This window comes from Pavona decussata, unplaced genomic scaffold (assembly GCF_977016875.1).
Source record: "Pavona decussata unplaced genomic scaffold, jaPavDecu1.1 SCAFFOLD_300, whole genome shotgun sequence".
Classification (NCBI taxonomy): Eukaryota; Metazoa; Cnidaria; class Anthozoa; order Scleractinia; family Agariciidae; genus Pavona; species Pavona decussata.
In genome coordinates, this window is record NW_028145697.1 from 3,335,879 (window position 1) to 3,348,236 (window position 12,358).

Genomic DNA, 12,358 nt, shown 5'->3' on the forward strand with positions numbered 1-12,358 from the left:
AACCATGCATTTTTCAGAGATGATAAAGCTTAAATTTGGAAGAAAATGCCATACATTGCTTTGTATTTTACTGCTTTTTAGAATAATTGTTACTTAATTATCTCTAAAAAATGCATGGCTACTCCCAGTTTTCTTTTTGGATTTCCATAGCCCTTTCTAAAATCTGCTTTTCCCGTATAGTCGTTAACCACGCAACCGGTAATCCCCTGTGGGTGGGTGGGTGAAGTCACTCACAAGCCACAGGCCACCGATGTGTCAAGAACTATAGCCTACTGTCTGTGGTATGAAGGAACTAGGAGTATCGCTACTCCCCCTTGGATGGGATACTAGTCCTTTGTAGGGCTACTCTCAGTAATGTCTCTGGTATCCATTTATACACACCTGGGTGAAGGGTGACAAAGCACTCTTGACCAAGGAAAGAAAGCAGCAAGAGAGGCTAAGTCTGAAATTAATGACCTTCAGATCTTACATGTACATCCATCGCACTAACCACTATGTTTGACCTTCACAAGTTTTCTATATATTAGGTCATTATTTTCTTTATGTTTGTGTATATTTTTATTTTCTAATACTCTTGAAAATTATCTTAAAGTTTTTGCCTGTTTATTTGTTACCAGGAAGCTCAGTAGGAACAAATTAACATCTATACCAGTGGCAGCATTAAGCCATCTAACCTCCTTACGAAAACTGTAAGTAGCTTATGGAAGATTTACTTCAGGCATGGATGGTTTATTTAATAATATGCTTATCTTTTATGTACATCTGCTCTTTACAATGACTTGCATGACAGTCAATAATCTTATCATTTCCTGTGTGCAAAGATAAGTATCAATATTATATGCAGTGCAGTTTTAGTCACACGATCTCTTCCCTACCACATTCAGATTATAGTATAATAATTTGAAGGCTAATATTAAATATCTAATTGTTATGACTTTTGGATAATTTGTGATCAGTAATTTCCTTTGTAAAGAATGACATATTTGCCCATGGATGTTAGTTGCAACATTTTCGTGGACATGGTAAACTGATGATCCACATGAGTTTGAACTCCTGACAAAGCATGAAAATATTTCTTCATTTCTGACTTGATTAAAAGTGTATAATTTATGGTAAACGATACTGCTCTGTAGATTTACTTGAATGTACACTCTGGGAATTCATCCATATTGCATTCGAACATTGCAACCGCATTATACTTTTTAGTATATCTTTAATGGAACTCTGAATTCATGCGATATTTAAGATTTGGCATGATGTCTAATATTCTTTCTAATCATGATATTGGATTTGTGTCGACAAATTTCTGTCTGAAAAATGTTAGCAATGACACCTTCTTATGCAATGGAACTTGTCCTTATGGACAGCTCTGGAATAGTTTGCTTGTTCCTAGCAAAATTTAAAATTATTGTAAATCTTTGAAATCCTGTAACTTAGTCAACAACAAAGAAATAAATGCATTAACTTGCTTTCTCTTTTGTTTATTCAGGGATCTAACGAAAAATTTGATCAAGACTATCAACTTTCCTTTGAAGAATCTGAAGTCTGTAACTGTATTGTAAGTTGAACTTATTTGTCAATTTACAATTTACAAACTTATGAGACTTCAGTTTTCAAATCATTTTATAGTATACTGTTTCATGACCCCAAGAATTCCTGATGTATTTATTTAAGGATTAAAGGTGTTTCCCTGCCTGGAATGGAAATCCCTTGTTGGGTGTATCAGGGCAAACAAAATCTTCTTAGATTGTATGGGGTTTTCTTTTTCAGGCTTTTTATTGGTTGTTTTTGTAATCCTGTTGCTGGAAGCAAGTCATCATTTACACTGTATCACATTCCAAAAATATTTGTTTCACTAATTTATTGACCAATTCTTTTAAGTGATAGTTGTTGTTAACTTAACCTAAAACAGGAGTTACATTCACCTATTATTGCCCTTGACTCTGAAATAATTTTTTGTGTAAATTCCATATTTGTGTGTTAATTCTACTGTATGCAATGTGAAATAGAAAAGAAGGGGGTGGGGTTGGCTGTACACTTCAACTAGGAGAAGCTTTTAGACACCATTTTTGCAAGGCTAGTTTTGATTAGCAGCTACCTTCCATTGATGGAAAGATTGGACATTCAGGGGTGTAAATTAGCATGGTTATGGCCAGTCATGATTACAGAGTTCTACTTAACTTTACTGTTGTTTACTTAAACACTCTTTGAGGAGCTCTGGGGTGGGGGAGGGGGGGAGGTACTTGGATAAGACACAAAGAACTGATTTTATCTTTTTCAATTGGGTTTTATTATTCTATGCGGTTGGTTTTTAACAAGTTGCACTTTCCTCAAAGATATAAATATTAGTGAAAGAATCATAGCATGACAGCATGATATTGATACAATAATATTATTGTCTACAAAAAAATTTAATTTAATTCCTTTGCCTGTTTTTATCTTCAAATGTATAACTTAAACCATTTTGTAATTTCCTTGTTGCAGAAAACTGTCAAAGAATAAGATCAACACAATCTCAGCTTCTTCCTTTTGGCAAATGAGCAATCTGAGAGAACTGTGAGTAGACTGACCTTCCCACAACTTTAAATTCTTTTCTTTGGTTTGATCAACTGAGCTGATAAAGTAATTTTGCTACTGCAAAGAGATTCAAAAGCTGTCATTTTGAGTGTTAGCCCATCGTCAGAGCGAATCCAAATCTGACAGAGGGCTAACGCTCAAAAACTCACCTCTTGAATTTCTTTTTATTGGCTATATTACCTTATCCAGTGAGTTGATAAAATCAAATATCTGTTTACACTACCCACTGAAGCAACACTACAGTTTTTGTCAGAAATTATCTAGTAATTTTCTTTCTGATTGTCATACTTTTTAATTTTTTTTTATTTATTTACAATGCGGAACTGTTTATTGTTTATTGAAGGTTTGTGTAACAATAATATTATTGTTTTCCCTGTTGAGGGTGGCAAAATGAAAATTTGAGGGTCATGTAGAATTTCTTCTTTGGTAAAAAAAGACTAAATATAGGCAGTGCTACTGAACAGATCATTATCTAGAATTTTTTCTTGGTACTTTGCAGTTGTAAGAATCACCTTGTAGAGTGTAGTAAATTTGTTCCACAAGGAGATACTGCTTCATAGCTTTCATTTGAATGGTCAGACTTTATCCTACCCACAGACTCAAAAGGTGGAGCAACATGTAATTTTGTAAGGGTTTGACAGTTGCAGCAAGAAAGTAATTTGTTACTTGTTTTAGGTTGGCCTACATGTAATTTAGCACTCTTGTTCAATTGTTTGGTATATACTTCTCATTCTAAAATATTTTTCTAAGGTACCTGGATAACAACAATTTAACAGCTGTATCAACAACATGGTTCTTTGGACTTTCAAGTCTCCAAAAGCTGTAAGTATACTCAGTTAACGGGAGGTTTGGTGAAGTACACTGTTCTTTTCATGAACCGCATGATATTTGTTGGAATCAATCAGTTGTTTTGTATACATGTGTTAGTGGTTGAAAAATAGGTACAGTGTATTTCCTGTTAAGATTAAAAAATCCTTTTGTTAAGATTGAGAGACAAAATCTATAGATATTGTTTTAATTATCACAAACCCTGGAATTGTGTCTGTAGCTTGACTTTTATTTATTTTTGCAGGTATTTGAACAACAATCGCATCCAAAAAATTGAAAATAGTCAAGCAGCTGGTTTTAATTGGAGGGCAGTGCTTATTCTTGGAGAACTGTAAGTGCTCACAAACTTACAACAGTGGGCATGTTGTAGGATTACAAGCCATACATGTGTTATAGTGCCAATCAACTGTCAGTTTCTGTTACCAGCTGGAAACCATTTTTAGGACATCCAATGATACCCAGTGCTTGTTTTATGCAAGCAATCATGTTTTGTATTCAGGATGCATGCATTTTGCTTACAGCATTCAGCAACTTCTTCATTAACGTATAGGAGGTCACAGTTGTCACTCATTTTCAGTCTCACAATTATGGGCCTGGTTGTTTGAAAACCGATTAACGTTAATCCCCTGATAAAGATTAACCAAGGTTTTCATCTTGCTCATTAAAAATGTTGTCTAAAGCTAATTTTAAGTTAATGCTTAAGAAAAGTATTAGTCAAAACTGAGGAACAAAATTTATCTTGTGGAAGAATCTTTATTAATTAGTAACTAACCTTGAATAAAAGTTCATGTTAATTCAGGAATAGCTTAATTGGGCTTTGGGCAACTGGGCCTTAAGAAGGATAACCTTTCCTTAGACTTTCTTAGAAAATTAAATAATATTTAAAAAAGTAGCTTCCTGGTATGGAGCGCCTATAATTATTATTTTCAGACAGCCAGGCTATTATTTAAATCCTGGTGATTGTAAGTGCTAAATAAATATATTGTATTCATCAATAATTCATTGTACATGTAATTAAGGCTTCTGGCTAAAAGATCAAAGAATGCTCTTTACCTTCTGCATGGTACTGCAAAGTAGCTTTAATTCCTTGCCCCTATGTCATTACACAGGCTTTTATTTAAATCCTGTAGTTTTTTTTCCATGAATTAAAAAATGGGCATTTATATTTTTCTTGTAGGAATCTTGCAAAAAATGAGCTGTTACACATTGATGGAATGACGTTTCGTTATCTCTCCAACTTAAGGAGATTGTAAGTAATAATTATAGTGTATACATCAATAATTCATTGTAGATGCAATTAAGGCTGCTGGCAAAAAAATCAAAGAATACTATTTACCTTCTGCATAGTACTCCTGAGCTTCACTGTGTAAATACCATACCTGGAACAGAGTATGTATGTTTGCATTAGCACTTCTCACTTTAATCAACTATGAGAAACTACAATATTATTATAGGTTTTGTTCTGTGTTTGAGCAATAACCAACAAGGCGCGTATTTGAGATTGTCACAGATGTGGCACATTCACTGCAAACTACTTCAGTTACTTTCATAGTCAGTCCCACAACTGACTAGATACAAACAGAGCAGTGTCTTTGCATTTTGTTTATTCCAGGGGTCAGTTTAATTCAACTTTTACTCTTGTAGTTTACAAGCTGGGTTGTTGGTTTGACATAAGCAGACAAAAATAAACTCAATGAAGAATTTGAAAATGACTCCAATAATCATTGCTAAAGACTTCTTACAATGCTTCTTGGTCTTGTTTTCTGCATGAGCATGTAACAACAGAGGTCCAGACTGTTATAGAATTGTAATTTATTCTTTATTAAATGGCCCCAGTTTAATGTATTTTAATAGCCAATCAAGCCACCCTCAAATATGTAGTGTTAACAGTTTTTTTTCTGCTTTTTCTTTGCAGAGACCTGGGTGGTAATCGTATTTATCACATAGAAGAGGGGGCATTTTCTGACTTGCATTCACTAGAAGTGTTGTAAGTGTTGTTAATTTCTACTCGGTTCATTTATACAGTTTACTGAATCCCTACAGTCATGGATAAAACTACTTGAAACATGCAAACTGTTTTGGCAATTATTTCTCTCCCTGGCAGTGGAAGAAACAAACAAGAATGTAGAATACCTTCCCTTCTGTTTCCCTCACTACATTTTGTTTTGTGAGTTTGTGTATTCACTGGGTTTGTTCTTTACCAATTAATTGTTGATGTATGGATTTTAAGAAGTCAACAGTTTTACAACCTTGTCTCCATGCTCTTCATGATATTCAAAATGGTGGACATCAAAGACTCTGGGACACACCACAGAATACTTCAAGAATCGTGGAGTATTTTGTCATGTGACACGCACTTGACTTGACTTGGAAGAAGTTGTGGTTTCTCTGCCAGTTTTTGCTGTTTAAAGTATACTTAGGACTTGCATTTATGGTTTGTATTTTTCATCTTCAGGGACTTGAGTAATAATGCTATTTCATCAGCACTGGAGAGTGGAGTTTTTACTGGACTTAAGAAGTTATTAATGCTGTGAGTACCTTTCTGCTGTAATACCAAAAATGCTGATTGTGTTTGGTTCCACAAAATATCCATATCCCGACCATGGAGGGAATTAGAAATTCCAGAGGGGTGGAGGGTCAACTTCACATTCAAGTCTGTACATACATAGTTGTTCAAAATGGTAACTTACCAACTTTGTAGATCAAATTCCAGAGTGGGGGTGGGGGGGGGGGGGGGCTATGGCCCAGGAAATTCAAGAGGGGAGGAGGGGTGAATGGTTCAATGAGTTTCCAGAAGATAAACTTCACAGTTATGTACGATATACATAATTGTTCATAATAATTATTGTAACTTAGCAACTTTGTAGATCTGTGTGGGGGTTTGGAAATTTATCTGGAACTGGGCATTCTGGCTAAATAGAGCCCTGAGGTAAGGACATGTTCAAGCCTTAGAGCCTTACGGAGTACCAGAATATTCTCTACAGAGACTTCAACAAGTGTTAAGTAAGTGCTATTGCACCATTCAGGAAATAGTGCTATATATGTGTATATTTGTTATTATTATTGATAGAGCTCCAATTTTTCTGGCTTGGAGCCCTGAACCCTCTTGGCTGAAATAAAAATATTTGCAGCCCTTGTAATGGCATGTTGTGACATTAAATGAGTGAACTTTGAGTAAACATGTTTAAATATTTTAGGAGGCTTGATGGAAATCGTATCACCAGGATAGCTGCTAATGCGTTCACTGGTCTTACTGCTGTAAACAGCCTGTAAGTATATCATTTGTACTACACATAACCACACCTTGTCAGATAAAGAAATAGATTCCATGTTGCCATGCATCTGTTCAGTAATAGGTCACAGATGATGTCAAAGTGTGGTACGTTTTTGTTGTTACCACATTTTGACATCATCTGTGATCTATTACTGAACAGGTACACCGCAACATGGAATCCATTTGTTTTATATAATAAAGAAGCGAAAGTTGTTATTGGTGATGTCATCTATGCATCTGTCCTCCAATAGATCATCAATAAGAACCAATTGATACAAATGCATATGGAATTCAGCTTATTATGTAATGGCAATTGAATAATGAGACAGACAGAACAGGGGATTCTCTAAGAAGAGACAGCTGCAGGGGGATACCAAATTCCTGTTCTTTAGCTATTTCACCCTTGGGAGGTGTCAATAATTATTTCGTGCACATAGTTCCTGCTACGTTTTTCCATGTTAACACTGAATAGTTACAAGAGTATGTCTGAACAATGGTCAAAGTAGATTTCAACAATCTAAGTGATTCAGAAGCAAAAACTTTCAAATTATTTCCACTGAAAGTTAAGATAATAGTGCTTACCTGTTATGTTTCTCTCGTAGGAACCTTTCTGCAAATATTATCACCTCTATTGAGGAGAATGCATTCCTGCAGATGAAGAACCTTGAATACCTGTGAGTAGAATATTCTATCAACTCTTCACATTCTAATAGCAGCAAATTAAAGATGGCACAAAAACAACCATAAAAAAAATTATGTTCAGTAACTTTGATTAGAGTGGTCACACTTTAGGTTTGTTGTTTTAATAATTGTTAGAACTGGCGTGCAACCTGTCATGTTGTAGCAAGTGACGTCACATTGATTTCATGCCTAGAAACAGTTTAAAATGTCACTGTTCCCTTGCAAAAATGTCTGACACAGATTCCCACAAATTTGTATTTCAATCATTAAATGAGACATGCATGTGGTGTGCACTTAGGATGCTGATTCTGTTTCCTTTTTCAAAATCTCTTCTACTGTTTCTTTGCAGATATTTGAAAACAGCACAGCTTTTCTGTGACTGTAAACTTAGCTGGCTTCCATTGTGGCTTTGGGCAAAACGTTTTAAACCGTATGTTTATGCCCTTTGTTTGCATCCTAAACCCGTGGAGAGAAGGAGTATTTTTAACCTGTCATCATCGGACTTTGTTTGTGGTAAGTTATAAGTACCTGGTACACTGTAAGTTAATATTCTAATAATATTTATCTCTGTTCAGGATTGGGGGTTTACTCCTGGTTTTCCTTGGTAGCTCTCACGGTTATCGCCAGTAGTATGTTTTGTTCAGCTATTTACAAATGTGGGTGAGGAGAGAGAAATTCTTATCTTGCTAAGCGAACAGAGGCAGAAGTTAAGCCTAAAAAAACTGATCTTTACATCCAATATCAAGTCAGAGTACAATAACCATTACATAGTCATGCCTTAAGAGCCATGTATAAGCAAGGTTGTATTGACCCTGATTTGTTCTGAACAGTCCACATATTGCGCAGAGTTCTGTCAGTCAAATAACATCTTCCCAATAGTTCCTCATGTCCATAGGTTGAACACGGCCTTACTGGACGTAACACAGGATGCAGAAAGAATAATAATAATAATAATAATAATAATAATAATAATAATAATAATAATAATAATAATAATGATAATAATAATAATAATAAATTTTATATAGTGTCTTTTCTCAATGATCAAGGGTGCTAATATTATTACCAATATTTAAAATATTCTGAAAGCTAAAAGAGTCATTGCTAGAATGTCAATAAACCTTAAACAAACAAACAAAAAGCAAAACACAACAAAACAACAACAACAACAGAATTAAATTAATAACAACCGTTCTGGTCAGATGTCCTAAAATGCTAAATATTACCGACAAAAGATATACATTTAGTTTAGTTAAAGATGCTCATTTATAAAGTAAGGTCTTCAGTTGATGTTTAAAACTTTGTCTCAATGCCTGCCTCTAATTTATTCACACTCTCATGATTGTACATGCTTATTTATAGATGAGAGTGATTCCAAACCAGAGATAATAAAACATCCAAGAGGACATAAAGTTCTGCTGGGTCAAAATGTCACCCTGCAGTGTATTGTGTCACAGAAGAATCACTCAATCACAGTGAACTGGACAAAGAATAACAAGCCACTGACTGGAGCGTATGTCAGAACTCACGCCCAGGTAATGCAAAATCAACTTTCAATGTTTTGATTGGTTCTGCACCTCGCTTCATGTGGACTTCAACTGATCTGGACAGGAAATGAGTATTACCATGTTAAACAGTGATGGGCAGCTAATATCTCCTTATAGTGTGTTGCTACTTGGTCAAACATTAAGTCATGAGAATACAGGAAATGATCACCAGGGAGAAGATATCTTGACATTTAAACAAATTTTCTCGACTAGTACCATAAGAACATTAATTTTAGCAGAGTAGAGAAGGGGCATAATTTTTAATATTGTTGCTGGTAAAAACACATTTTTAGTGATGTGGTGTTTTCAGTGAACTGACATGGACTATTCTAGTTTAACTTAGTTCCTTCTCTACTGCTGGGGAATTAGAGATTTTTTTTTCTCATGGGACAGATTATGTTTTCTGACCTGCTTCTCAGCAATTTAGATATTTTTATGTTGTTACTCTTGCACAGTACAAAGATGGGAACTTGGCGACGTACACCAGTGAGCTGCGCCTAACATCAGTCACAAATAAAGACAATGGCTATTATCAGTGTGAGGCACATTCAACTCAGTTTGCACCTGTTAAATCTAAGATGGCACAGATCACAGTGTTAGGTAAGTATCAGCTGTATAGCAATATTTTTTAAAAAATAAATAAAACAAAACAAATAACCTTTATTTACCCTTGGCAGTGTTTATACCACAAAAGCTAGTGGGGCCGAGCATTAAACTTCATAAAGAAATAATGTAAATTGAATATAACACGGTTAAAAATCCCAACTGGCAGGAGGCAGACCAGCTGGCTATTTACAAGCATGGCCAAGGAGTTGAACTTGAGGCTACCGAGAAACAACTCCAGCTAGCAGTTGGAGCGGGACTTGAAACCGGGACCACCAGATTTCAAGTCCAGAGCCCTAACCACTCGCCCATGCTGCCTCCTCGATAATTCCACGTTTAGTTTGAGTTTTTTGAATTCCTTCTTGATTTTTGAGATTCTGTAGCCTCCCACAGAGTCCTTTGTAGGGGAGTTGTGGGGAGGAAGGTATTTGAATTCCCCTAAAAACGACTGCATCGGAGGCTAGAGATGCTGATGATAGTGTTTATGTTATATGTCCAGCTTTATTATTCATGATTTGGGTTATGCTATTTCTAGTTTTACTAAGATGGTGATTATGTAATTTTGAGCTGCTTATCTAGGAATTTCCTACTGTCAACATAAGTAATGTGATCATTACTTATCGAAATTAAAAATTCCAAACACTAGTTACTATACATGTAACTGTGAATGAAAGTTTTTGTTCGTTATTGACATAATTTCACGATAGATATTGTCATGTGGCTTGATCACTTCTCTGTCCAAACCTGTGCTAGTAAGGTCATGACAGTTGGTACCTTTTTCTCCTAAAGTGTGTTCTTCGTTCATTTCTAGTGTTTCCAAAGCTGATAGAGAAACCTTCTAATGTGTCTGTTGAAGCTGGTAAGACATTTGAACTGCACTGCAGAGCTCAGGGTCACCCTGACCCCACCCTGTCTTGGCAGAAAGATGGTGGTACAAGCTTCCCTGCAGCAAATGACAGAAGAATGGATTTTCAACCTGAAAGCAAAGTGTATGTGATCAAGAATGCTCAGTACGAGGACACTGGGAAATATACCTGCAGTGCTACTAATGAGGCTGGTTCTGTTAATGCCACAGCATTTGTTACTGTGTTAGGTAAGAGAGCTTTAGCGGCTTTTATTTGAATGGCCACAGACTCAAAAGGAAGAACCACCTTGTACAGAAATGCCAAAGTGAAGTGCTGCTCACTAGCGTTCATTTGAGTGGATGCAATTTAGGACTGACTTAAAAGTTAGAACTAGCTTGTACTGCTCAGTAGCTTTCATTTGAATGGTCACATTTTAGGATTTCATCCACAGACTCAAAAAGGTAGAACCACCTTGTACAGAATAATAAACAATACCACAAGGAAGTACCATCCAATAGCTTTCATTTGAATGGTCGCAATTCAGGATTTAATCTACAGACTCAAGAGTTACAACCATCTTGGCTATTTGACTCTTGCAAATAAGATGATCGTTGAAAATTGTTTAAATTTTGGATAATTTATTACAAGAACAAAACGTCCCAGTATGTTGATTTTGGAATAAAATTCGTATCAGCTAAGACACCAGAGGTGGTCTTCACCTTATTATAGTTAGTACTCTCAGAAATGTATGAAACCAGTTTGTAGAAGCTATTGTTAACATCCAGCACTTGTTTTTAAACAGAAGCACCTCGTTTTGACGGTGAGATGAGAAAAGAAGTGACGGTGTCAGTAGGCGACAGTCTTGTGTTGGAGTGTTATGCCAGTGGCGCTCCAAGGCCCGTCATTACTTGGTTAAAAGACCAAAAGACCAGAATACGGAGCGACAGGCATGTTGTATTAGCGGAATCTGGACAGTTGCTGGTTATTGCTCAAGTTGAAGAGGAGGATGGCGGCAGTTACTCTTGTCAGGCCACAAATTCCCAAGGCAATGTGAAGCAGACAGCCAACGTGTTAATAGAAACTGGTATGTGAAAACAAACAGGAAAGTAAGGTGGCCCAAAAGTGTCACGGTAATTTCAATTTCGCCACAACATTTTCAATTTCATCACGGCAATTTCAACTTCATTGTGGGTTAATACCCAGATAGTAATGGGCCTCTAGAATCAAGGCGAGTATTTCTGGTTTTTAGACGCGTTGAAAAAAAATTGCTGTAATAAAATTGAAATTGCCGTGGTGTAATTGAAATTGCCGTGAACGAAATTGAAATTGCCGTGGTGAAATTGAAATTACTGTGAACGAAGTTGAAATTGCCTGGAGCTAAGTTGAAATTGCCGTGACGAAATTGCCGTGGTAAAATTGAAAATGTCGTGGTGAAATTGAAATTGCCGTGACACTTTTGGGCCACCTTAGCAAAGGACTTACAGTTCACACGCATTGAGGTTTAGCCTGGGAAAGCAGACGCCCTAAGGGGACTGTGACAGCTAAACTACTTGCGCAGTAGAGTGCAGTCAAGTCCAATTTGCATACAACTCGTCGCGAAGTTTGTTGTTGTTGTTTTTTTCTTTTCTGTAGCCTGCAAGCAAGCTTTCTTTAGATCAGCCGCGGATAGCGCGAGAGGACTTGGGCGGAGGCAATCCTCTCGCGCTTCGCTCGCTGCTCGCGCTATCCACCCGCGGCTGTCCAGCTTGCTCACGGCCAGCTTTCTGCCACTGCAAAATATTTCAGAAATATCGCAATAAACAGCTTCTGTAATTACTAAAGAACTTTTGTAAACAAAAAAATCCAGATAACTTTCCAAAGATGAACGCGATTCAAACGATGAAAACAGCTTCCTGAACTCTCCAATGGTATTTGAAAAGGTTGGGCCAACGATTTCAAAGTACTTCTCATCAACGCGCGCATGCATCTGGGGTGACATAGCCCCTTTAAACTCTTTTCAAACC

General features: G+C 36.4%; 1 protein-coding gene across 1 annotated transcript in view; it reads left to right on the plus strand.

Annotated features, from left to right (window-relative positions):
- The window catches only part of LOC146454668 (uncharacterized), a 28,581-nt gene that overhangs the window by 12,786 nt on the left and 3,437 nt on the right, over window positions 1–12,358 (plus strand). Inside the window, exons 6-20 of the mRNA XM_085095045.1 lie at window positions 618–689; window positions 1,490–1,558; window positions 2,485–2,556; window positions 3,328–3,399; window positions 3,650–3,736; window positions 4,583–4,654; window positions 5,321–5,392; window positions 5,861–5,935; window positions 6,603–6,674; window positions 7,282–7,353; window positions 7,710–7,873; window positions 8,723–8,895; window positions 9,363–9,507; window positions 10,322–10,603; window positions 11,158–11,439. Coding sequence (XP_084951171.1) covers window positions 618–689; window positions 1,490–1,558; window positions 2,485–2,556; window positions 3,328–3,399; window positions 3,650–3,736; window positions 4,583–4,654; window positions 5,321–5,392; window positions 5,861–5,935; window positions 6,603–6,674; window positions 7,282–7,353; window positions 7,710–7,873; window positions 8,723–8,895; window positions 9,363–9,507; window positions 10,322–10,603; window positions 11,158–11,439 — 1,781 coding nt within the window. The remainder of the gene's footprint in view (window positions 1–617; window positions 690–1,489; window positions 1,559–2,484; window positions 2,557–3,327; window positions 3,400–3,649; window positions 3,737–4,582; window positions 4,655–5,320; window positions 5,393–5,860; window positions 5,936–6,602; window positions 6,675–7,281; window positions 7,354–7,709; window positions 7,874–8,722; window positions 8,896–9,362; window positions 9,508–10,321; window positions 10,604–11,157; window positions 11,440–12,358) is intronic.